The sequence below is a fragment of the Colossoma macropomum genome, unplaced genomic scaffold, assembly GCF_904425465.1.
Source record: "Colossoma macropomum unplaced genomic scaffold, Colossoma_macropomum, whole genome shotgun sequence".
NCBI classification, from domain to species: Eukaryota; Metazoa; Chordata; class Actinopteri; order Characiformes; family Serrasalmidae; genus Colossoma; species Colossoma macropomum.
The window spans coordinates 29,565,018-29,592,946 of NW_023494802.1; the positions used below are offsets into that span (position 1 = coordinate 29,565,018).

Below are 27,929 nucleotides of genomic sequence, written 5' to 3' on the forward strand. Positions count from 1 at the left end.
TAAATAGAACGTTTTTATCCACACAAGAATGGTTCTAGAACTTTTCTCCATTTCATTCACAAACAGTTCTAGCACTCTAAAAAACAGTTTTACGAAGAAGTTCTAGAACACTTTTTCTTATATTCATAAACAGTTCTAGAACTGTTTTCGAAGTTCTAGAACACCATTGTCGCCCACTCAAAGTGTTTCAGAACTCTTTTCCTTCAGAAAGAGGTTCTAAAAGCGTGTCTCTTCCATTCAGAAGAGGTTCTACGGCTGTTTTTTTGTCTTTCATTCATAAAGTTCTGCTGAGGTACCGAGCTCCACACGGGCTCGTTTCGGTGGTAATGTTTCAGTTGGAGTGGGCGGGGCCAGTCCGGCCTGCTCCAATAGCAGCGGGCGGCTGAGAGCAGCGCGCGCTATAGCAGCACGCACGCTGCACTTCACGGACTTTTGGGAGTGTGGAGAGCAGCGCGCGACGGAGTGAGGATACGCACACATACACACACGCACGCACACACACACAGGCGCGCGCGCTCTGCCTCAGCTCAGGATATTACCGACCTCGGAGCCAGCGAGAGACTACGAGTCCGCGAGACCCGGCGGTCCGTCCGCGCGCGCACAAACTCGTCCGCCGCCGCGAGGAACTCGACTTGTGTTGAGACGGAGCGCGAGCTTTCAGACTGTTTTTCTTTTAAGTGGAGCTGAGAGACAAAACAGCGCTGAACTCTTCACCGAGGAGCCCGTCCGAGCCGTCCGAGCTGTGGGGTCTTCTCCTTCTGTCGGGACACAAAGACACAACACATGAGCAGAGCCAGGTACAGTGAGGGACTCAGTGCGCTGAAGTTGCACTTCTTTTCATGAGTTTTGGTGCAGTTTTAACCCATTTGTGTGTGGTGAGGAAAAGAAAGAGGCAGAACTCGGTCTAAAGTGATGAAAATTGGTGTACTTCTTGAATGGACGGCTAACAGAGGCCGTTTGAACTGTTTGGATTAGATGTGATGGTCAGACTTTTATTCTAAACTAAATGTGATTTGTCTGTCGTGTTGTTGACAATAAGTAGCCTCGGTGTGACCAGAGGGGTTCAAGCTTTGATTCTCATGTCCATTCTCACTTTTAGGTGTATAATGTGACCAGTTTGAAAGATATTTTTCCTCAAAGACTCAGAGAACGTGTGACAATTTAGATATGGACATTACAGAGTTAAAGGGGAACTCCACCAATCTTAAAAAAAAATTCTGCATAGTTAAACGGGAGAGATGTAAACAGAGTCATTCCGAGTGGTTTGGTGTGAAATGCTCCCTTCAACTTAAGTGTCAGAACTGTTCACAGTGGTGGTGATAGGAACCAGACGTCCACCTCTAAAAGCTCCCTCACAGAAACTTAGTACATGAAATGGTTATGAATACTCAGCCTGATGTCTGACGCGTTGCTTTATGACAGTTTTTGTGATAAGGTTTTGGCTTAAAATGTATTTGAATCCATTAATGGCGGAGGGCTCCACGCAGGCACTGTGAGGCAAAAATAGTCCCCAAAAAACGTCTTATTTCAGATTTATGACTTTTAGCATCATCAACATTATATATAAAAACTCAGAGGACACATGTAGGTTCACTGGTGGTTTTGGATAGTGAATAAAACGGCAATATGTGTGTTGACTATAGTATTTCTGGTTCCCATCACCGTCACTGTAAAGAAGTCTGAGTGTCTACAGTGAACCGTTTCACATCAAACCACTCTGAAGGAGTCTGTTTACATCTCAGTGGCTGAAGTATTCAGACTTTTTGAAAAATTGGTGGAATTTCCCTTCAGCTTGAGATGAGAGTGATAAACCGGCTGCACTTTCGTTTCGTATGCCCAGTTTATCCCACTGAAATCAGCTGTACCTGCTTCTGCGTTTCCGTGACCGTGTGGTTTAAAAGCTCGTAAAAGCCCGTTTTTTGAAGTGTGGGCAGTCAGGGGGGAGAGGAGGGGAGGAAAACAGACCGGGACTCTCCGCGCGCAGAAACGACTCTCTTTGAAAGTCGTGCCAGAACGCGAGGGAAGGGTTTTTTTCCTTCCTCCTCTTCTTCTTCTTTTTGCGGTTTACAACTTCGGGAAAAAAGTTAAAGGGGTTTCGAACACGTTGGAGCTCGCAGCTCTTTTCATTTAGCTCTCCAGTCTGGCTGAGTTTCAGAGCGAGAGAGGGAGAGAGAGAGACTCGCGCTCGTGCGCAGACCAGCCGGTTCATCACATATTCACCCTCAGCGCTCCTTCAGCTGTGACAGACTCTCTCTCTCTCTCTCTCTCTCTGTCATTTTTAGTGTGTTTTTAATGTTAATTTCTGCGCATTTAAATGTTTAAGATGTAAACAAAGTCTTTCAGAGTGGTTTGGTGTGAAATACTCCCTTCTAGAGAAAAACTAGTCAGTATTGTTCACAGTGGTGGTGATAGGAACCAAACGTCCACCTCTGAAAGCTCCCTCACAGAAACCTAGTACAAAAAATGAGTATTCTGCCTGATGCCTGAAACATTGTTTTACAGTAGTTTTGATGCTTTTTAAAAATGCATGCAGGGCGTTATTAGACAAAATAGTCCCCAAATAAAACTGTTACCTCCATTTTAGCATCGTCAGCATTACATATGAAAACTCGTCTGCACTGGTGGTTTTGGATAGTAAATAAAATGGCTATATTTGTGTTGTAGACATCATAACCCCTGGTTCCCATCACCCACTGTAACAAATCAGTACGTTTCTCTACAATGAACCATTTTATACGAAATCACTCTGCATGACTTTATTTACATCTCAACCACTGAATGATGCAGAAATTTTGAAAAATGGGTGGAGTTCTCCTTTAACTTTAAAAACTATGGAGATGCTAGTATGATAACCTATACAAACTCTCTGGTACACAGTATATTCACCTTCATAAACAACCATCCAGGAATATATTCATTGTCAAATGCCCTTCGAATCTTATCTTACTCTGCCTTTAGGAATGTTTTGAGTTGTTATGAATGCTTCAGGGGAAAAGAAAGATGAATAAATGACTTCTTATACCTCTGATATGAACTTTGACCCTGGATGTTGTCCACAGGTGTGGCCTAAACAAACTTTCAGTGATGAACTATAAAATTCCTGGTCTTAAATTCACTTTCAGGGTGTTTTATTTGAGCTCGCAGTGGTCAGTTTGGTTCTGCTAGACTTTAATGAAGGTGTTACTTCAGTGTTGGGGATTTAGCTGCTCACCAAGAAGGTCTGACTCTGTTGAGGTTGGGATGCAACCAGTCTTAAAATGAACAAAGTAGGTGTTTCTTCAACACTGTAGGTGCTACTTCAACACTGTAGGTGCTACTTCAACACTGTAGGTCCTACTTAAGTACCGCAGACTTTTTTGAGATGCTGTTCACCAAAAGGCTCTGACTCAGTCTAGTTAGCAGATGAGAAAAGAAGCATGGCTTGTGGTAGAGACGCTTTTATCTTGATGATAGCCCCCCTTTTTTTCTTTGTCTAAATGAAAAAGAACTCTCTCTTTGTGTGAAGCTGTGGTTTAAGTCCCATCTGTGGAGAATTTGGCTCCATTGGAGCTTGATTCTGAATCGGAACGGAAAAACATTGTGAAGAACGGCTAATGTGTCGTTTGTCATTAGTCAGACGTCAGCCACGGGGACAGAAGAAGTGAGCGAGAATGTGAGTTGTAGGCTACTGTTGGCTACCTGATATGTCGACTTATTGGGAGTGATATTTTCCCCTTCTCTCTTAATGAAAGGCAGACAGAGCAGGAGAGAAATTGAATAACTGTATTTAACAGCGAGGCCAAGCCACACTGCTTCCCTGAACTCTTTCTCTCTGGGAGAGAGAATGAAAAGTGGAACAAAAGTGTGAAAATGGGGAAGGTCTGTGTCACATAGCGTATCTAAACCCCCCATTTGCATATGAAAACTGAGGCACTGAAAGAATTCCGCCACTGTTGCAGCGGTCCGTCTGTGTGTCCGGCGAGTGTGACAGGCCGCTGTGGGTTATACAGTGTTAGGGTCGCGTCGGGTGCCCTTGACGGTCAGGACTCCATGTCACGTCCTGTAGGTACAGAATCAGGGATTTCCCACTTGCTTTTTTTTTTTGCTAGCCTTTTTTTGAACCTACAAACCCCTCATTTCCATACCTGTTCAGCCCCTAAACGCTGTTGAATATTCCCTTTGGAATGTTCTTTCCCAGCGGGTCCCTTCGGGGGCACACACACAAACAGCTCGGGTTTTTCGGCTCACACACTCCTCGCACGCTCTCTGAACGGCTCCTCTGTGCTCGCGGGGCCAGTGACACAGAAAAGGCGGTGATTGACTGGTTTCCCACCGCGCCTCAGTCTTGATATGGTGATGTGTGCGTTGGTGTTTGGTGGTGGATTTTTGGGGAGAAGCAGACTTTCCCATGTTGGTTGTTTCGCTGGGTAATCTTTGTGATGACAGCACTTATGAAATAAATCTGACCCCATCTTATCCCAATAAGTCATGTTTGTAGGATGATGGTAGACATCACCCTTCTGACCTTTACAGGCTGCCCCAGTAATGTTCTAGAACGAAGCAAATAGGAGCAATTAGGTAGATCGTGGAAAAAATGTTGACCTGGACTTTTATTCTTCACATGCTATTTAGGCTACTTTGAAAAGGTGCTCTATAAAGCTCTTCAAAAGAGGTCTTACAATCCAGACCTTTAATTTTGTATTCGCTGGTAGTGAACTGAACTTTTGATGGAACTGACTGGCCACATAATGTCATACCTACCAGTAGTAGTGGGCGGTATGTGCAAAAATATATATCACGGTATAATTAAGATTACTGGTGGTTTCAATGTATACCACGGTATAGTGTATTTATGTATTTTTTTCAAATAAAACTATTTTAAATATATTTATTGGGCAAAATAGTAAAAATAAAAAATTAACAATATATAGACAGATGTCAATATTGCTTTCTAATCATAACGAGGTAAAGATGAGTGAATGTAAAGCCCACAGCGGCTTATCTGAGCCCAGCAAAAGTGGTGCTGAATGTTGTTTTATGTCTCCAAAAGTCATTCATCTCTTAGCTTTACACCCGAGCCTTAATCTGCAACTGTCATGCACAGCTGGAATATAGTTATTTTACAAGCCGTTACAAGCCATTGTAACATTACAAGCCATTCACATTATCAGTTTTAGCTGAAAAAGGCATTCGCCTGAAGCAGCTAGCCAAGTGAGGAGTGCCATAGCCGGTGCACACTTAAAACAACCGCCTAGTCTCCATGTTAGGCTAATGGCTAATGGCTAACCCCAAGAGACTGGATTTTCTTTTCACTCTCTTTGCCCCCTGTTAACTCAGTATAATCTGATGTTTGCTCCTTTGACAAGAAAATAATTTATGCTGCAACTCACTACATGAGAGGTGAGGGAATCAGCATGTTTTGCACTGTTTGTATGTCATGTTATCTAAATTTATTAGCATACCGGTATAACAGTAATGACAAAACTAATAATACCTTAACTAATAATACGAATTTTAACCGCTATACCAGTTGAACCGGTATATCACCTAATACTACCTAACAGTGATTACAAAATCTAGGACGGGAAACTAGATTCAAATACCAGAATTGAATAGCTCTGCTTTATAATGTTAATATCTAGATTGATTTGTGGTCATTCCGACTGACTGCAGTATACCACAGGAAGCGTAGGGGGCGATAAAGCATCTATTGCACTGCAAAGGAAGAAATGGTGTAGAGGTTCAAGAAATGAAGCTGGTGAGATCCAGAATGTAGAAAATTGATTTTTTTCACTCACAAAAGTAACAGCATGGTACAGTGCAACATGTAGTCACTGTCATAACAAAGCCTTGCATTTCTTTGTATAGCCAGATTTCTTTCATCATCAGAGAGTTGGGTTTTGTTGCTTAATGGCTATAGACTGGAAAGGCCATTTGAGTGACATGCAAAGTATCCAATCACAGGCGGTTGTTTTACCGTGATGTGGGGGGGCAGGTGATTTTGAAAATTGGGACTTCAATCAAAACAAACTTGTGAGAAACAAATGCATCAGCAAACTCATGGATGTTGCGCTTAATGAGTAACTTTTAAAGTTGTAATGCTCTATTTTATTTTAAAAAGCTTAGTTTCTACAGGGGTCTTAAGATTGTTAGATTAGTCAGTTCATTGAAAAAAAATTAGTTGAAAGGTTAAGCGATTTAAATCATTAGTTGTAGCCCTCAAACTAACCAGGAGCAATTAACTCAGCAATCTCAAAAATCAGTCCTAGAGAGCAGCAGTACACACTTCAGTGTTTCCCCTGCACCTCCTTCCTCTTCATAATCAGCTGACATGTTGGATGCAGTGCAGGGAAAACACTAAAGAGTCTGAGAAATCAGACTGTAAAGGACATTGTGTAGATCACGGGTCCCCAGTCTTATCCAAAAAGGGCTGGTGTGTCTGTAGTGTTTCATTCGGACAAAGCAGAAGGACACCTCATGTAACAAATGAACAATTTGATTAACCAAGTGCAATCAGTTGTGCTTCTGCTTGATTGGAATGAAAACCAGGAGCCACTTCAGCCCTTTTTGGATAAGATTAGCGACTCTTGGTGTAGATTATGGCTGCACAGTAAATCATATTTATATCATTATCACGAGTTTCCACAATAAACACATCATTAAAGGTTGCGATGACAGAACAGATAAAATTACTCCATATATCACATAGCATATGCCAAAGTGATGTAATTAGATTAGCAGGAATGTAGTGTTAGAACCACTGTGATTGGGCTGTAACTTAACCATTAGGCTAAACAGCCGATTACCATATTACTCTATTTTAACTACTAGCCTTAAAATACTTCAGACATGATAATCGTAAGTAGTAATGGCAACTGTCACAACAAACCTGCAACTAAGGATCTGTTAAAGAATTACAATGATAAACCACTCTGAATGACTTTGCTTACATCTCGATGACTGATTTATAATAATAATTCCCCTTTAAAGGAGAGATTAGTACAAATTCTATTTACACAGCAAAAATAGAGGCACACTATTTTAATCATAATTTTAATTCTCTTATTGTCATTGTGATGCTTTATCAAACATTTCCATATCATGCAACCCTAATCCAGATGCTCTAAAGCTTTGACAAATCATTACAAATTTAGTGAGCGTATGGTTTATAGCCTTGCGTGCTCACCACACCGGCATTTTTTAAAACATACACACTAATGTCATTCTCTGTGTGAGACTAGTGTAAATAATCACGTAACTAACTCTGCCAAACGGCCTCTAAGTTTAGCTTCAGCAAACATCATTTTGCGCGCTTGCCAAAGAGCGCGAGAGCCTGGCAGCCGCACGATCCAGTGCTGTTTCTGGAGCTTAGCGCTAGCCGTCGGCCTCTGCTAGCTAATGTGCGTGTGTGTCATTTGGCTGCCCGGTGCGCAGCGGTGCCGCTTTGGTTTGGCAGTTAAATGCAGCTCGAGTCCAGGGCTCTCAAGCTGTGAAGCATCTTAGAGAATGCGAGGAGCTGTTTCTGAAGAGTGTGTGACGAAGACTTGTACATCCACGCTGAGTGCTAATCTTGGACTCGAGAGCCTCTGTGTGAATACATGCTCCAGTTGCCATCCTTTGGAGTGCTGGACTGGACAATACGAAGATAAATAAAGATTTGCACTTGAGATATCGCAAGGAATTTGAAATGCTGTGCTGTTGATATTTATAAAAAAACGTTCATTTTCGTTTCCTTTAACCTCTTAAACTGCAAGGACCTTAATTCCTTACTCATAACTATATAACCTACGAGTTTTATTGGAGTTACTAGTAATTGAAAACTGACTAAGACCAATAAAACCAATAGCCCAATTTAATGGGTTAGCTCCATATCCAAATTCAACAAAGTGTTGTAGATAGAGGTGGGTGATATGGCAAAAATATAATATTGCGATACTTAAGAAATTTTCACGATAGATGATATGTCGTGATCTTCATTTTTATCTCATCAATTGGAACACAGAAAAAGAGCCAGCATGCTACAATTAAAAAACTAATAATATGAAAACTGTGAACACAGTGGATTAATTCAATATTTCACGCACTGTGTTGCACAAAATCCAGTTAAACAGGGCTAATTTTGCTCTCTTCATAATGAGACAGGCAATTGGTCAGCGTTTTACAAGTACTGATGATATCCACGATGTGTTCAAAAAGCATATCATATTCTACTGTGACATAATTTATCACGATAATGATATATATTGTCATATTGCCCAGCCCTAGTTGTAAATAATGATCAGTGCGTTAACATTGTGAGGCCAGACTGCTCTTCATCTTTCCCCTTGCCTCTTTTCTGACCACTGTTGGGCTGTATGGGCTTTCCATTGGATTACGCGGGGTATAATAAACAAGCACTAGTATTAAGCTTCAGGCTGCTACTGCAGCAGCCAGATCTCAGTCTGAAAGGTAAATCGTATTAGCGTTGAACTTGAAGTGTTTACTTTTTATTCCCTCTGCTGAGTGTTTAATGATCTCCATCTGGACAGAAGGATGTCACCCCACTTAGACCTGGAGAGACTGAGGCCATAGAAGTCCAATTTGTGTTTCTAATAAATTTAATTGTTTTGTATTTTGCATTGTCAGATATTTGTAACTCAGCGCGCACAGCTGTGTAGCTGCTTATAAAATGATCTAAATGGTCCTGCAGGGATCTGCAGAGCCAACAAAACACTGCTCATGTTGTGACGTGCTCTTTACCAAAGGTCCATGTTTATTTTTATAAAATAGAAAGAGCAAAACCATTTCTTCTGATGATAGAGGTTAAGATTAAGGGTAGTGTTTAAGGTTAGGCTTAGAAAATTCTCATTACATGGATACTAGTGTGTCCACCTTTGCCTTTATTACAGCTTCCTTTCTTGTCAGGAGACTTGCTCTCAGATTTTTTTGAAGAAATCTGCAAGGTGATGTTTCCACACCTTCAAAGTTTAGTCTTAGAAGTTGCTTGTATTTTCTGCTAAGGAATCCCAATGACAAATCTAGACTAATCAGTCCATAAAACCTTACTCCACGTCTCAGATACCCAGGTTTATATGCTCTTGTCCAAATTTTCTTCTTTTTTGTCTATTTCCTTTTCTCGGTGAGGGCTTCTTAACAGCTACCCACCCTTTCAGACCCATAGTGCTGAGTTGTCTTTTCACAGTGGAAACTCCTGTGGATTTTTTTAGATCTGAAGCAAGAGTGGAGCTTGGTTTTCTGAAAAATGACTAATTTGTACTTGACCGGAAATTAAACAAATTACGGGTGGTCTCTGACTTTTGCACAGTACTGTATAGTACACATAGGGTATGTGATTATAACATGCAGGTACTTGTCTGTATAAGTACACCCTAAGCTGTGTGTATTCATCATTGTCTGTACGAAAAACACTCACGCATTAATAATGACGGCTTTCTGCTGTTTGTGGGCAGGATGACTGTGGAGTGATTGACATGTGGAAGCCGATCTGAAGCGGTTGTTTCCACACCATTGATGCTGCTTCTGTGCATTTAACATACATGTGCTACTCATCTGTGAGTGTGTGTGAGTGTGTGAGTGTGTGTGTGTGTGTGTGTGTGTGTGTGTGTGTGTGTGCGCTCTGCATTGGCAACCAGCTAGTATAACTATAGACTCCAACTAACTGAGCCTTCCCTGCACCGACTGAACCGATTCTGCTAAGAAGGCATGGTTTGCTGCACATTAACACATTTTAGACCCTCTCAATCGACTCACTGATTGACTGATTAAAGACTTTATTGATCTAAGTTGATTGATTTCTTTCACCTTGCCAGTGATTAACGCTTTTCACACTTTAACATTGTGGTTTTCCTCATGAACACAACTCATTGCGCTGATTGATGGCTCATTGTTGTGCTCGCCTCATGCACACAGTCAGATGCTCGGAGGATAAAAAAAAGCATGCCTTTAATTATATTCTTATGGTGAGGTCTATTTTTAGGAGAATGTGGCTAAATGGAGGAAAATCACACCATTGGGAATCGAGACCAATCAGTCATTTTCCCCCACTTTTAGCTCAGTTCTGAAGCAGCTGGTGCCGAGTAATTGTGATCCATACACTTGTTTTCTTTGATGATTGTGAACATCACAAAAAGGGTTTAGGGGAGAATTGCGGCTTAAATGACTCTGCAGAAATTAGTCAAATAGCACCACAGAAGTTGACTTTTTGTTTCCATTTGGCTTTTATGTAAGTGATTAAGAGCAGTTTGAGTGTGGTCATACAAACAACTACGGTCCATTATGCTCAAAGAGCGTAAGCTGTTTAGAATTATCCCCTCTCAATCCTCCAGTCAGCATCATAATCTGCACACACAGGCATACAAATACACAGAGCAGCACAGCACTCAACTCATCACACATAATTTTTTTACATGCCCCGCAATTTCCGAAGAAAGGTCCAGCCATAGCAGAATCAAGAGAATACACAATAGAGCGGGCAAATAAATAAATAAATAAAAACAGCAGCAAAACAAAGTTGACACGATTGCGGCCTGCCCTGCCTTCAAATTATCCCCTCTCAAATTATGATCAGACATTCTCCCCGGCTCTAATTAAACATTAAGCGTTATTTGTTCCAGATGGAGCTGTTTTGAAGTTTTATTTTAGCAAGAGAACGCTGTCCGCTGTGGGAAAGATGGCGGAGTTCCGCCTCGGCGCTCTGATGGTCTTGTGTTCTATGAAATGAATGTCAGTGTAGAGCTTGTGTTCTAGAACTAGAACTTCAAAGAAACCGGAATTCCACGCCATGTCTTATTACTTCAAACAAAACTGTACCGGGCAGTGAGCCACTGTGATAGTGTGCAGCCATCTCAGGCATAGTGGACTGAGCATCCAGACTACACTCTTAAAAAAAAGATGGTTCTTCAAGGGTTCTTTAGTAAAGGGAATGGTTCTGTTTAGAATCATGAGTTCTATGTAGAACCATTTTGTGCTTAAATGGTTCTTTGCATGATAAAATGTTGGTACTGAATTCAGATTGATGGAGAATGGGTTGTAAATTGTTCTATGTAGCACCAAAAAAGGTTCCTCTTTTGTAACAAGCTTGACTTTTTAATGATTAAAGAACCCTTTTTGGTGCTATACAGGACCATTTTCAAAAGGTTCTATATAGAACCATATACAACACATTTTGCATCAATCTAGACCATGGGTTCTATTTAGAACCATTTCATGCTTAAATGGTTCTTTGCATGTTGAAATGGTTCTAAATAGAACCCATGGTTCTATATAAAACCATTCCCTTTACTAAAGAACCCCTATATAAAACACATTCTCAGTCAATCTAAAGAACCATTTCACCATGACCCGAACCATGTAAGCATAAAATGATTCTATATGGAACTCACGGTGCCAAATAGAACCATTGCATTTACTAAATAACCCTTGAAGGACCATCTTTTTAAGAATGTAGGACAAGGTATTGTTCCAGAATCTTTTCAGTATTCGTACCAATACCAAGGCCTAAATGTCGATAATGATTCCTGAACAATACTTTGGGTGTTGCTTAATGAAGAAGTGAGTTGCACAACTTTGGTGCATTTACTGACCATAATGGGTTATTAAGAAGTGCTGACATTAATATTATGCATATGGAATGTAATTTACACAGCCAATCAGCAGTCTAGATTTTGGAACGAGCATGCTTATTGGTTCACCGATGCTCATAAGACTGAATACTTTGGCATGTAAATTTGTTGTTGAATGAGGTTGAATATTTCCATACTTGGTATTAAAGTAGGTTGGGGCCTTAAAGGTGTTGAATTTGGATAGCACGGCCTGTCAGAATTCAAAAACCAAATATAAACCAAATATCAGACAGATGTTTAGGTGGAATGGACCGTTACTTAAAACCAATTTTTGCTGATGTATTTATTGTACTCTGGAAAAGCAGAATGTGTAGGTGACCCTGGGCTGCTGCATTTTATTCATTTTCATGCATTTGTAAACTTCCATTAAGGTTGGATGCCTCAGTTGAAAATGTTTTCAAGGTTTTGTTGATTTTCTAAGTGTAAATATGTTCCTGTACAGAGAACACACTGCTCATTTTAATGCACAACGACTGTTTATTTGCTGAATTTAACATATTAGGGGAATTTGCAGAATTATGGCTTGTTGTATATTTTACATTTTATTTTTTCCCAATATGTTAAACTTAGCAAATAAATAAAAAATATGCAGTAAATTTGCAGAAAAATGTAATATTCCAGTGTGTTCTCTATAGAGGATGTGTTAACTCATTTTCACTTAGAAAAGCTACATATCATGTAATTTGAGAGGGAGTGTTTAAACTTTCGCGTACGACTGTCAGTGTTACATTATTTTGTAAAGCTAATCCAGAAGAATTTAGATCACATTTGTACTTTTTGCTAATGTTTCTGTATTGGCATTGCAAATATGCACATGAAACATATTGGATATCAGCACTGATTCACAATTTCCATATTGGTGCATCCCTACATTTGCCCTGTAGTGTGTTCTCCAGCTGGGGTGACCTATGTAATGACATGCACATGCACAAAAAGTTAATTTAATGTAAAAAATTGTAATTCTCAAATTATTACATTTTCATCAAACTGGGTAATAGAGAGAAATCAGTCATTTTCCTAAAGTTAGCTCTGTTCTGAAAGTTTTTTTGCTGAATTTTTGAAAGTGTAAGTGAAAGTGTTGTGCTCGTATGATGGAATTCAGTATCAGTGCTTCTTCTTCTTCTCCTTGGTTTCTAAATAGTTTGAAAACAGAGATGTGCAAGTGACAGTTTCTGGCTCTGATTGTAAACCTAAACTCTTTTTAATGCAAAGCTTTTGTCATTTATTTCCAATAGCGAGAAGCCAAACGTCCTAGACAGCGGAAGAACAGAAAGAATGTTTGCGTACATTTGTTATTAAATAGGAAGGAGGTGGAATAAGAGAATGGAGAATGATAGAAGGAGGGAAAACAAAGCAAGACAAAGCTTGAATGAATGAGGACTAGAAAAGAGGAGAGAAAGAGAGACGGCGAGAAAAGAGAAAAGAGAAGGGGGGGGAGAGGGTGGACGAGGGGTCATTAAAAGGACACCCGCTCTCTCTCTCCTGCAGTAAAATGGCAGTAAAGTATCGGGCTAATCTGCCATCATTAGCCTGATTATATCAGCGGGGATTGGGCCTTCCCATCAGCTTCGATCAATGAGGCCCAATCAATAGACAGAGGATGTGATCTGACCTCCACTCGAGGCAGGCGTGACATGGAGCAGCGCTGCATGCTGGGTAATGGCCAGAGACTGATGGGCTGGTGGGAATAATGCAGTCACGCATGGGCAAGAGCTGCCTGGACGGGCCAGTTTAACATTGTTCTATGTGGAATTGAACAATTAGTTAAGGCTGTTCTCAGTTTAGCATAAAAAGGCACAGCTGACAACAGGAAACATCAATAGATTAAGATAAAGGAAAAGCGCTTAATCATGGTATAATTAAAACGTTTTGAACCGCCATTTTTTTCTTTATTCGGCTTATTCATATTATTATTCCACCTTAAATGGAGCAGTAGTTACATTCTGGCACCTGTACATGCGCCTGATTGTAAATGCACCATTTAAGGTGGAACGGGAAATTTGAGGCCAACATCAGCTTAATTGAATTTCTCACGTCATCTGTCTCATCCGTGCGTCCCATATACTCGCCTCTCTGACCATCAGATGCTACTGGAATGTAGAAAGTATTATAGTCATTCACACTTCGGTACCAGATGGTCCAAGGGCCCAAGATCATGACCTCCTCTGATGCAGCTGACCGAGTCAGCCTGCTTCTTAGGCGGTACGAGAGGAAGTGCGGCAGTCAGTCTGGTGTCCATGTTAAGATAAGGCTAACCTCAAAAGACGACCACTCCTTTGTGTGAACTGCCTCAGAAACAAAGTGGACAGCGTGACGTGGGTCTGCTGCGTTTTCATTGAACATTCCTGACTAAACGGGTTAACATTAGTGTGGTTTGCACTGCTTTTACACTGTGTTGTCTGTGCTTATTTGTGACATAAAAGAAAACTCACTTTTCTGGATTTCAGTTGGTATGCCAGATGAAATGATATATCGCCCACTACTAATATAATTTGAAAATTGCACTGATGTTGATAAAAAAATGATGAATTGCTCATTCCTAAGTAAGATACATCTTTGTTACCTTTAGCAAAGGAATTCTCAAAGGTTTTTCGACATAATCACAACATTATCTCTATTAGTACTGCTGATTTTCCTGTACAACAGAAAATCTGTTGACTTGAATCTCACTCATAGTACAGGTCAGTGGGCAGTTGCTGAGTTCTGTGAATTAATCTTTTCTATTTGCACTCAGGTTTTAGGTTAAGAAAGAGAAAATTTCAAAAGTGTTCTTCTAAAGTTTTATTCAACTTTCAAACATTACAGCAAAAAAAGTAGTTCCAATCACTTTCACTTTCCCTAGGGTGTCAGAGCTTATGAAGACTCCTCCCACACAAATATGCTGGGAAGGTATTACTACAAATTCTTTCCTTTGGAAAACTAGTCTCATCTTTAAAAGAACAATAGATACAGATTTGTAGCTTATAAAAGCCTTCTAGAAATGAAAAATATCATAAGCTTTGGAATTCAGCAAATGCCTTTTGGTTTCTATTGTAAGTGAGTTGAAATGATTGGGTTTTATTGTCTTCTACAGGGAAACACTTTACATTGATTGTCTTTGGTAAATGACCATTCAACACAGATCCAGCAGATAGAGCTTACGTTGAAAAATGCTGAAATATTCCTTTAAACTGTAAAATTGTGAAGACTTGGGTTAAATTAGTTTATTAAATGGCCTAAAAGCGCACATTATATTAGCACAGTGATAAGATCTCAACACTGTCCATGCACACGCCTGACTCGCTAAAGTTTGCTGAACTGGCTCTAGACTAGGAGAAAAGGAACTAACATGACAAATGAAGTAGTTAGAACGACTGAAACGTTCCAGAACAAATACAAACAGCCACATGTGCTTCACATCTGTCTGTGTGTTTGTTTCTGTGTGCTTCTCCTGAGTACAGTTGCAGATTCAGTGCTAGCTGTCAACATCGCTAGATAAAGTTAAAGCACTTTATGTATCATTTTCTTGGTTGAGAGTAGATAATTAGTCAGTGAACAGCCTTTTATCACTATTTATTAGCTGCTATCTAAACTAATGGACTGTGTTCAGTTCCATGGGAGATAACTAGCAGACAGAAGAGTGCAGGTGTGTTCCAGTGTGTTTTTAAAAGGCAGAGTTATTTGCAAGTCATCAAATATTATATGCAACTGCATATCACGTCTAGCACGGGTCTTGAAGTGGACTGCATTTGTTGTAACTGTGTAACAGAGAGAGTTTTCGATGGAGATGTTGAACATAAGCTTTTCTTAGGCTTTTTTCCGTCATTCCTGATGGGGCTCTCACTTTCTGGCAGGATGAGGCTGGTGTTTGGCTGGTTTGGTCTGCTGGTGGTCTTGGTGCTTTTTGGGAATGAAAGAGGTCAGGAAAGCAGTAGTGTTGTTGATCTGTAAAATGATTAATGATTTAACAGGTACGAACTGAGCTCATACTGACCACTTCGTTCCCAGCACACATGCGGCACGTTTCCACTAACCCCTAGTAGTCTAGAGCCTTTGTTGTTTTGTTATACATTTAAATTACATCTAATGATTATTTACATACGATTACATCCTTGCATAATGAATTGCACAGTTACATAATGAATTACATTCACATTTGAGTTTAGCCCCTTAACAAGCCATGGGCCTGCTGGTAATAATACGTTTTATTACACACTTCTATAACCTAAGAATAGCTCCATTAGTTTGCACTGAAGTCCCTGTAGCTACTGAATAATAAGCTTTAATAAGTTAATAAGTGTTAACGCGTTCAATTCTGTATCAACGGGTTTTATTTAGGTTTGAGTGTCTAATGTTTCTGACTGCTTTAAAGTCAAACCATGACAAGATGGTAAAAATGTAAAAAAATATTTTTCTTTCCACAACGCAAGACTGTAAACTAGGTGAACACCGATTATGATTTTTGTTAGGAGGTTCCGATTCTGATTTCTTTACAGCCAAATTGGTCAATGGCCAATTTTTTGGCCAGTTTTTATTAGCTTGTATTTATGCAGAGATCTCACTGTGTGCGCTGAATAAATACATGAAACACTCTAGGGCGTTTTCAATACTTTCTGTTAACCAAAGCTGCAATGTAAATAACATTATTTGCTCTTTATTGGGCACCTTAATCCACACTTTCAACAACACTCCATCATTTCATTCAGCTACAAACAACCAGTTAATATCATTATTTTAAAGAGCAGATAACAAAATGCTTTTGTTATTTTGGCTTCTAAGGGTTAATATCTTGCTTATAAGGTACTCATACTCATTTTGTCACTCACTTTCTGGCAGGATGAGGCTGGTGTTTGGCTGGTTTGGTGTGCTGGTGGTCTTGGTGCTGGCTGTGGTGGGACAGAAGTTGCCCACTCGTGATGAAGGCCTGTTTCAGATGCAGATCCGGGACAAGGCTCTGTTCCACGACTCCTCTGTCATTCCTGATGGGGCGGAGATCAGCGGATACCTGTTCAGGGACACGCCCAAGAGGTATGCCTGCACACACACGTACACACATGTATGTACAGCTGTCTCACATTCACAGACATAAAACACATGGTGCGGTGTTCTTAAAGGTATGTATACAAATCAAAATAATGGCTCGTTTTTGTATAGATAGAGACTATAACCCAATTTAGTCCAATTGTGCTTTCAAAGGAGGAATCACATATCATCACTGTCATATTTTTGGGATTTTTTTTTATACCAATTTAAAATGCCTTTTTATATCATTTGTAAAAGGCATTTAGCTCTCTCTGAAATGGTAGCTTTATAGGGGAGAGAAAAAACTTTAATTAGCAATTAATTTTAATGTGATAAGCAATAGGGGAATTCCACTAATTTTCCAAATTTCAGCAAAATTCAAGTGTCGAGATGTAAACAAAGTCAATCCGAGCAGTTTGATATAAAGAAAAACTCAGTGACTCATATTTTTCTTTGTAATGGTGGTGATGAACCGTTGCTTGCAATGTTGGCACTGCAAATATAGTTGAACGCAAAAGTTGTATACCCCATTCAAATTACAACCTCTACAGGGAACACGCTTAAATATGATTTTTTTTTAACTTAAAATATAAATGGTGCCATAACCTTTACACAGCATTTTGTTTTTCTTTCTCCCAATGTTAAATTCAGCAAATACACAGTAATTGTGCATTAAAATGTGCTGAAGTGTGTATTTTCACTTAGGAAATCAGCAAAACATGCCATTTGACCAGGAGCACACAAACCCCTGTGAAGCTACATGTGCCTTCTGAGTTATTATATGTTGGTAATGGTAACTATTTGGGGACTATTTTGCCTTCTAATGCTCTGCATGTACCCCTCCTCCATAAACAGATAAAAAAAATACATTTTTACATAAAACTATCATAAAACAATCTCAGACATCAGGCAGTGCATGTCATATAATAACTTCCTGTGAGGCATTAAACTCTTCAGACATCTGGTTCCTATCACCACCACAGTAAACAATTCTTAGTAAGTAAGTTTCTCTAGAATGAAGCAGGAATGACTTTGTTTACATCTTAATAACTGAATTATGCAGAATTTTCAAAAGTTGCCAAAATTCCCCTTAACATACATTAAACCTAAGAACACATTCTCTTCTCCTGTTAAGTTCCGGACCTGCAAGTCTTTCATATGTGCCCATCCCTCATCACAAAGCCTTTTATATGTTCTAAATCATGCTTTCCAAGGCACGGAGGACAGAGCTTCACTTAGCATGTAGATGTCTGGATATGTTTTGAGCGTGCTAATGGAGAATGTGGAATCTATTAGAGCCAGCGTGCAGCTGATGAGGGCATAAGGAGGCATGCATTATGGATGAGATGCTGGGAAATGCGTGTGTTTATGTTTGTGTTTGAAGGAGAATCTCTTTTGATGAAGAAGTGGTCAGAGAAGTAGGTGGCTTTAACGAAAGAGGACATTCCTACCACTTCTCTAACTCACTCTCTCTCTCATACACGCGCATGTTGGGGACGAGGCTGTTGCGGAGAGGGTCAGTGCAGGCCTACATAAATTAATCAGCTCAAACATGCAGAAGACATATGGCCTCGCACGACCGTTCCCACACTCTCTCTCTTACTGTGCTTTCTAGTATTACTCTCTGCTGGGGGAGCTTTCTTCACTTCAGCACTGTTTCTGTTTGTTTGGTTTGCTTGCCATTTTCACCTGCTTGCCTTTTTTATTGGTTTCGCTCATAAATCTTTGCACATGTTTGTTTTAACCTAAATAAGCAGTAACTATATAAAGGGAACTTTGAGTAGGATTATAACATGGAGCTCTCCACAGTATAGCTCTATCTTGTGGCTGTTAATGCTAGCTAGATGCACTCTGATCCACAATTAAAGGGGAATTTTAAAGTTTTTCAAAAAAGTGTTTTACTGTGAAATGGTTGCTTGTAGAGAAACTTGCTCTGATTTCTTTACAGTGTTGGTGATGGGAACCAGAGGATGGGGTGACACAAAACCAATATAGCCATTTTATTTACTCTCCAAATGATCAGTGGACCTCCAATTGTTGGAGTCCATATAGATAATCAGGCCCAAGTTGCAAAGTGACTTCAAATGCATTGCAGTTCCACTATTTGAAAGAAAAGTCAAAAATACTCATGTAGTGCATATTTAGCATGATGCTAAAGCAGTCATGCTAGTTGAAGCCTTTATCTGTAATGGTAATCCAGGCACATGTAGTCCCAGTTTCTACATTTTATAAGTTTTATGTATCAGCATTCACAGATACGGACATGAACAATATCAGATATCAGCATCAGCCCACAGTTCCCATATCGGTGACTCCCTACAGGCATGTGGAATCACCACTCAGCTTATTTGCATAAAGTTTGTCGAGAACAAGAGAGCAGAGTGATGATGTGCATCAGTGGTTTGATGTATCAGTTATATGTATCATCATCTCTCTCCTCATTATAGCATCATATGACACATTCTGATGTAAATTAATGAGAAAAAATACCTCAAATGAACTAAAGGCAAATAATCTTGCTTGACGTCCTCATTCACGTTACATGCACGCTACTGAAAATTTCAGCACCTCAACTGAAAAAACCTTCTCACGTCCTTGTCTCCCTACATTTAGAATGTTTGACACGTGCTTCATACAAACCAGGGTGTTTCTATCCTGAACCATAACCTCTATTTTTGAGTTTTATTTGTAATGTTGATGGTAAAACAGAGGTAAATCTTAAAAGTTTTCTTTGGGGACTATTTTGCCTTATAACACCCTGCAGGTACTTCTCCACGATGAATGCATTTTAGGCTAAAATAATCCCAAAACTAACGTAAAGCATGCCTACCAGCTTCCATTAACTATACTAGCACATTAAGCTATCCTTTAAAATGCCACTGTTCAACAGATTAATAGATTTCCTGCAATAATCGCAGTAGCGTTGTCCAGTGGATAATGTCATATATAGAGATACAGTGTTTGGTATCTGTGATGTATGTGTTCACTAACATAAAAACACCTCATCAGCGCTGTAGCAGCAGAACACTAAAGACTGGTCAGTAATCTAACAGAGATGTGTTTAGAGGTGGTAAAACACTGCAGCTGTCTGTTCAGCAGGTGAATCCTCATTAGACAGTGCTCGCTAGCTGTGACTAGGGAGATGTTTTAATATATGTGAACTCCTTTAGCCATGATGAGAAATTAGAAAACGGTGATGAGCTCATTTAGCAGCATCATAGTAGCAGCTTGAAATGGCAGCAGTGTGCTCTGGGATTGCCCTTTTTAAGACCTACAGGGAGAAGTAACTGTTCCACATTTACCGTTCTAGCAGACGTAGATGGGCCTGAGTAAGAGTTTGCGATCTATAGAGCTTTATAATGTTTTGTAAAATCTGTTTTACGCCTTCTTCTGATACTGTAGCCTTTTATACAGTGATAGAAAACACAGTAGTAAACTGAAAGCTCCACCTTTACATGCTGATCCAGGAACTACTCTCAGGGCAGATTTTAATGAGTTAAAGGAGACAAAGTCTCTGAATGTACTGCCGATCACGCTGCATAGTGACATAAGGGGTTAAGTGTAGGAGCTATTACAGTGTGTTATTGAAAACAACAGTCAGAAAGAGTTCAGTGGAAGAGCATATCTAGCAGCTGCCCTCATGCTGAAGCATCTGTCACTTTTGTAGGTACTATTTTGTGGTAGAGGAGGACAACACGCCGCTGTCTGTGACGGTGACGCCATGTGACGCTCCGCTGGAGTGGAGGCTGACGCTGCAGGAGCTGCCAGAGGACGCCAGTGGAGAGGGATCAGGTAAAATACTCAGTTACTCTCCTCCAGCTGATCCAGAATCAGCTGCTGTCTGGTTTTGTACACATTTGATTTACATTATGTAATTATTTGAATGTAATTAGGATTAGAAACTGCACTTTCCACAGAATTTCTCCACTTGTTTCACTGAGCTGAGAAATAATGCCTATACTATTAATTCTTTTTTACGATAATGGCTCAAAAAATGCTTATTGATATTGGACAGATTTGACTGATATTTCAAAGGTGTATCTGATGGTGTATTTTTCACACACTAGAAAAGCTGAATGTTTAGGTGACGCTGAGTTGCTGCAATAAATATTATATTTCTCTATTGCTGAAATAGGTTGATATATTCCCAGTTTTTACATTTTATAAGGTTTATGTATCGCTGTTAATAAGGGCAGTCTTTGCACTAGGGCAAATGTAGGCAGCTGGGGCCCCCATGAGCCAACGGCCCCATGAAATTGCAATTTTATATGCTGTAATACTGTACATGTTAATGTTAGTTATTATATAGTTGTTACTTGAGATTATAGTAATTCTTCTCAGTGATTTCGATGCAACCCCTCCCCAGCCCACTGGTCATGGTCATAATGAACTATTCCATGTTGTTATGTGATGATACGACTACATAAAGACAGACTTGTATGAAAAAGGCAATATAGCGATAAGCTGTGTTATGGAGAGGAGGTTTTCTGTGGGATTTTCTGGGTGTTGAGAGGGAAGATCAGATAAAGTCATCCAAATGCAGCTGAGAAATGCAAAAAGAAGGTGGAAAGCAAAAACTCTGTTGCTCTCTCAAAATGTAGTGGGACTAAATTACTGAGTACTTTCCTGAACAATTGAAAAAATGAGTTCGCTTGCCAAGATACCACTGTTTCCAGCGTAGATGGTTGCACCACTTGAGAGTCCAGAGCCTGAACTACTTTAAAAATGTGCATGCAGGGGGCCTCATTCCTGTCTTTTGCCTTAGAGCCTCGAAATCACTAAATCCACCCGTTTGTTGGCAGACACAGACATATGCAAAAGTTTGGGCGCTGCAGTCAAGTAACACGTTTTATTGATTTTTAAGTGAAAACATGTTAACACATCCTCTACAGAGAAACACTCCAAAAAATAACAGAGTAACAGAAAATGCCATATTTAAGTGTGGTCTTAAATGAGGATCACAAATCATGTAATTTGACCGGTGGCGTTCAAACTTTTACATACAAGTATGTATACATATACGGACACAATTTCCATATCAGTGCCCCCCATACGTTTATAGTTTTCATATAAATTTGTTATCACCGACAATATCTGCGACTTCCAAGGCTTGATAGAGGCTCCATACAACCGTATAACCTTGATTTCTGAGCTTGCATTTGCATATAATTCCTTACAGCTTTAATGATAATGTGGGTATTAATATGCAGTCATGTGACAGATCCTGGATCCTAACCTCAGCCATTAAAAGAGAAACTGCTAAATGGAAAGGCAGTGAAGAGGATTCTACTATCATCAATCAATAAAGCTTAAGGCTTAAAACATACTTGCATATCTCCCTCCATTCTGAGGATTAGACACGATTAGAATCACACATTACTTCCTCATCTGTTTTATTAAAGAGCAGTGTGTCCTGGATGCATCTACCAATGACATACTGCACATGACGGTTGAAGGAATGACTGACTACTGGGAGTCTACTGCTGTTCCTTGTGCTTTTTAGTTTATGACTGACCTTAAATGAATACTTTTTAAACTGAATCTCTAAAATATGTAACATATTACAACAGTTGTCAATAATTTCAGTGCGTTTTCTTTTGCTTAAAAAAACCCAGAAAACTCATAAACTTAAAACATAACAGAAGCCAATGGGCAGTTGCTTCATGCTGTGGATGTGCAGATAGAGGTTAGGCTGGAAAATGTATTTAATCTGTCTCTGTAACACTGACCCCTTTTATGAGGTGAATCTACACTAATGTGTGCTGACCAACAAGTTTGCGATGTGTTTTTTCAAGAGGCCAAAGGAGTTCAAGAGAATCTCCTGGAGAGGGGGTCTTTGAACCGCTTGAGTAAAAATAGTCGTAGAATGATTTACAAAAACAGAGGACAGATTACACGAATGAGAGCATGCATGCAAAGTGAATAACCAAGAAGCTGGGTAAATATTTGTTGTCTGAGAGGCGGTGGGAATGAGTCTTGCAAGGGTTAGCCTTTTCCAGAGTGGTCGATCGTTAGGGTGTGGGTGGATTGTGTGTACGTGTCTGATCCCAGTGTGACCACACTTGACGTGTTGACGAACCGCATCTGACGTCCACAGTCTGTAGGGCAGTGAGGTAAAGAGCAAGAGGGAGGAGAGAGAGAGAGATATCATAAATACAGGGTGAACAGACTCTTAGTACTCCTTCCTGTGTCCCAATCAAATCAGAACATAATTCAAGCAAAAAGGGGTCGTGATCTTTCCATTTCTTCCCCCTATCACCGCTCTCAAAGAAAGGTCATCACTCCTGCTCATGCTTTTGGTCTACCCCCCCCCCACCCCTCCTTTTTTCCTCAGTCTTTTCTCTCTGTTCTCCCCACTTCCTCCATTTCTGCTTTCTCTGCATCTGGAGAGTATCGGAAAACGCAAAAATTCAGTGAGCGTCCCCCCAAACTGTAGCCCCATAGCATACCACATGGAGAGGAGTTGTGGTTTTATTCAGAGAGGCAGAGAGAGAGATGGGATAAAAGAATGAGAGTCATACTTGTTGTGTGTATGTGTTCAAATATTGAGGGGCCTAACCATTATGGAGGTAAGCGATTAAATAAGAAGCAAAAGCTCACAAAAAATGTTAAAAAAAATATCAAACAAAGCACTTAAAGCTACACTATGTAAGTCTGAGAGCTTTCTGGTGAAAATTGCGTTCCAATTGCATGAATAATGCAGAAGAATGTTGTGTAACACTTTTCTTATATTCTTATATATGACGATTTTCATATATGTTTCAAGAGACAGTGGGCTGTTCATACAGTCGTATTCATAAAGTCGCCATGGCAGTGATCAACATGCTGGCCTCTTTTTACCACTGCGGTATTTTTACACAGGTCTTAAGCAAAAGCCGATCACATTTGACATGTTGATGAGCTAATGCATATTAATGAGCAATGCACAGAATCTCTTTGGGTGCCAAAATGGACAAGCTATGTTAAAGACAGAGAAATAGCCCATTCTTTAGTAAAATTGCAAAATAATAAATAATTGTGGATCATATTAACAAAGTATCAAATGTAATGAAGACTTTTATCCTTAGTCAAAGTTATGGCAAGCGGGAAAATAAGAAAGAAAAGCTTGCCATGATTAAAACGTGCCCTTTAATTGTATCAGCTCATCACACATGACTTGCATGTGTGATCGAACATGTTTAATAACATGGTGGAAAAGAAAATTTACTGTCAAACTATTTCAGGATGAATTTGTTGTTCTGTAATTAATCGCTAATGGTGCAACAGTGCAACATGTCATGCAAACAGTAAAACACACCTGTCCTTGTTTATGAATGTAGAAGTGTGCTACCATCATTCTGTTTGCTCTTAATCACTGTAAGATGCTTTGTGATATTAACCAATGCTGTGTAACCTTCACATTGGCCAGTTTTATCAGTCAGACAGTATTTTAGTTCAGCAAATGTTAATAGTGATGTCTAGTGGTGTACATTGGCGTTCCTCTCCATGTTAATTGTGCAGCTGTGTGTGTGTGAGTGGATGAGGGTCTGTGTGTACAGTAATGTGTCCCAGGCCTTATGCTCCCACCGGCCAGACTGATGAACAGCAGAACCCTCATCACTCACTCCTGCATTAATCTACTGACTGGTTTCCGACACAGACGGCCTGATTTTACAGAAATTGTAATATTCCCCCCTTGGTTTGTCTGATGATCTGACTTGGCTGCTGTCAGGGGTCTTGAGGAAGAGGCATTCATCATCATCCTCAAACACATCTGACTATGTTCACATTATGGCATTAAAAGGATCCAAATACAATTTTCTTGCATAAATGTGACACAGATCTGATTTTTTCAAAGATGTAATTGCAATAATTTGATCTTGTGTAATATTAACACCTTTACTGACGTACAAATTTAGAAAAAATTCAATTCATTACTTTTGTCCAGTGTAAGTTGGATATAGCACTTGACCATGCAGCTTTTTTTTACCTGACGCTTCTCTTCATATCTGTAAATTAGTACGTTTAGAAAGTTTTCATTATCCAGCATTGTAAGTAATGAATGATGATAAGATGTGCACATGTGGGTCCTTTCTCACTCAGATACACAAATGTGAACCATCATGGCACAAACAGTGGACCTGAGGAAGGAATTGGAATTGCTCAGGCTCAGCCTGACAAAACTTTGGAAAGTATTCATGTGTACATATTGATATAGAACTGTACAGTTTTCCTCACAGCATACTGTATACTGTAAATATACAGAAATATACATGAATCTACACAAGCACTGGGTGTCCGTACATAATCCATGAGCCCTTTGCCATATTTGCTGAATGCCTCCGGAGGGAGCGGCGTCTTTGAGCGCGACGTGTGTTAATTTAGTACGTCGGCGAGGGCTCTCTCCGGTTGACAAACATAATATTATGCTTTCTCGCCGGGCTGAAACGAGAGGGCCCAGATGGGGACCACGGAGGCTACAAGGCACCTCTGTGCAGAGCAGGGGTTTGTGGGGAAGGCAAAGTGAACATAGGGCTGTGATGTTGAGCGTGGTTTAGAGAGAAAACACTTTGGCTAGTGCCGCCAACGGCTAATCGTGCACTAGGGCCCAGGACAGTCACAGTGACCTCACCAGGACCAGTGTAAAACCCAGAACACTCCATTATGCTACAGGTTGTTTGGCATTGCCGCTAATTGGGGTCTGGTGAAGGAGAGAAGGAAAACAAACAAGTAAAAATGGTAAAAAAGCAAGGATCGTGGGTCAAAAGTGGAAGTGCATGATTATAGCATAGAATAGGTGGATTTGTTGGATGTGGAAGTCTGAGCACCTCATAAAAGTTAATTTCCTGAATAGTCAATAATCTCAAATAGTCGTGAATAAATTCCTTAATCTGTTAGTGTGTCATCTCTTTACATTTTAGGGATGCACGATAATTTCATGATCATGTCAGTATCGGCATCGAACAGATATTTAGATTTGACAGATATTTAAACAAATATTTGATGATGTCTTTGTCGTACTGCAGAAGAACAGAAAGTTGAGGTGATCCTGAGCTACAACAATAAAATATCTGCATTTTATTCATATGTTTATGCACTGGCATCAGCCTTGGCCCATAGGCACAATAATCTAATCCATGTGTTAATTTTTTTTATGTTTCATAGGTGAGCCAGAGCCTCTGGAGCAGCAGAAGCAGCAGGTGACGGCCAGTGAAGGCACTGAGCTCTTCTCCTACAAAGGCAACGATGTGGAATCCTTTGTGTCCACTAGCTCACCGTCCGGCCTCTACCAGCTGGAGATCCTCTCCACTGAGAAGGACAGCAACTTCAAAATCTATGCCACAACCACTCCAGAATCTGACCAACCCTACCCCGAGCTTCCCTATGACCCAAGAGTGGACGTGACTGCCCTGGGTCGCACTACCGTCACCTTGGCCTGGAAACCCACACCCACAGGCTCATTGATGGGTCAGCCTGTGCAGTACTGCGTGGTCATCAACAAGGAGCACAACTTTAAGAGCTTGTGCGCCGCTGAGGCCAAAATGGGAATGGACGACGTCTTCATGGCTGCACCAAAGCCAGGCCGGGACTTCAGCCCATTCGACTTTGCCCACTTTGGCTTTGTCCCATCTGAGAATGATTTCCTCAAGGATCGCTCTCTGGCCACTAACCGGGCACTGGGTGGCAAGCTGTCTCGCTCTTACATCCCCAAACCTCGAATCTCAGACATTCGTAAGATTTGCATCGGCAACAAGAACATCTTCACTATCTCAGACCTGAAGCCAGATACACAATACTACTTTGACGTGTTCGCCGTCAACACAGCCACCAACACAAGCACGGCCTATGTGGGCACCTTTGCCCGCACCAAGCAGGAGGCCGAGCAGAAGACGGTGGAGCTAAAGGACGGCAAAGTGGCAGATATTTTCATCAAAAGGAAGGGTAGCAAGTTCCTGCGCTTTGCCCCGGTTTCTTCACACCAGCGGGTGACCCTCTACGTCCACGCCTGCCTGGATGCCGTGCAGCTGCAGGTGCGCCGCGATGGCAAGCTCCTCCTCTCGCAAAATGTTGAGGGCGTGCGGCAGTTCCAGCTGCGTGGCAAACCCAAGGCCAAGTACCTGATCCGTCTCCGGGGATCCCGCAAAGGTGCCTCTACGCTGAAGGTTCTGGCAAGCACGCGCCAAAGCGCCAAGCAGCCCTTCCCTTCCTTACCCGAGGACACGCGCGTCAAAGCCTTCGACAAGCTTCGCACATGCACCTCCGTCACGGTGGCATGGCTGGGCACGCAGGAGAGGAACAAGTACTGTGTGTACCGACGGCAAGTTGACGAGGCCTACGGAGAAGAGCAGCGGCGCCGGGAGCAGAACCAGTGTGCCGGGCCCCAGAACCGTCGCAAGTCCGAGAAGGTGCTCTGCAAGTATTTCCACAGTGCCAACCCACAGAAGGCTGTCACCACGGAGACCGTTGGCGGGCTGGAGCCTGGCAAGAGCTATTTGCTGGATGTTTATGCGGTGGGCCACAGCGGCCACTCGGTCAAGTACCAGAGCAAACTGGTGAAAACAAGGAAGTACTGCTAAAATAAAAGAAATACTTAAGCAAAAATGCAAAAAAAAAACATAAAACAGACTCTGCACAGAAGTAAATATATTATATATATAATGAGAGAAAAAAGAAGTTTATTTAACTGGAAGTGATATTCTACTAAGTTTGTTTTTTTGCAGACTGACTACTTGGTGCACACCGTCAGCTTTGTGTGGCAGAGACTGAACTGCTTCTTAGAGAGAGATAGTCCTGTATATTTCTCGTAACAAGTCCCATTAACGAGTCGAGACCGCTGCCTCGTGATGGAGAGGCGCTAGGAGCTGTCGTCGGGGGTTATATTGTTTCGGCCATGTCGTGAGAACTGCGTTAATTCATCTGTCCCTGCAGCATTCCCTCCATTGAACCCTTTTGAGATATCTACTGCCTCCCCCCGTTTGCTCTCTCACTTGAGTATTCATGACATGTTTAGGAAAAGTTCTTAAATTATTTTATACCTCTTAATGTTTTCGTTTTGTTATTTGAACTGTTATATTTTTTGTGCGTTATTGGCTATAATTATTTCTGATATAAAAAAAATGTTGTAAAATTCTCTGATGAAGTCGGGCAGTTGTTGAGGTGTCATTGACCCCCGCCCCCACCCCCCGTGTCCTTTTTGTCTGTGTATTATGTCATTCAGTGAGTAAATTGGTCTGGGATTCTGTAAATGTGCTCTTTCTCTGTGTCTGCTCTGCCTGTCACATGTACAGAGTGCTTCTGCCAATATTCATGTACATAAAACCCTAAATATAGAGGCCAGTAATCCCCCTG

General features: G+C 40.7%; 1 protein-coding gene across 1 annotated transcript; it reads left to right on the plus strand.

The window, feature by feature from the left end:
- The first annotated feature begins 436 nt into the window (after positions 1-436).
- On the plus strand, positions 437-27,929 carry ndnf (neuron-derived neurotrophic factor). The gene is made up of 4 exons (XM_036591203.1): positions 437-797; positions 16,416-16,607; positions 20,269-20,393; positions 25,746-27,929. The coding sequence occupies exons 1-4, from the start codon at positions 784-786 to the stop codon at positions 27,155-27,157; spliced, it is 1,743 nt and encodes a 580-aa protein (XP_036447096.1). The 5' UTR covers positions 437-783; the 3' UTR covers positions 27,158-27,929.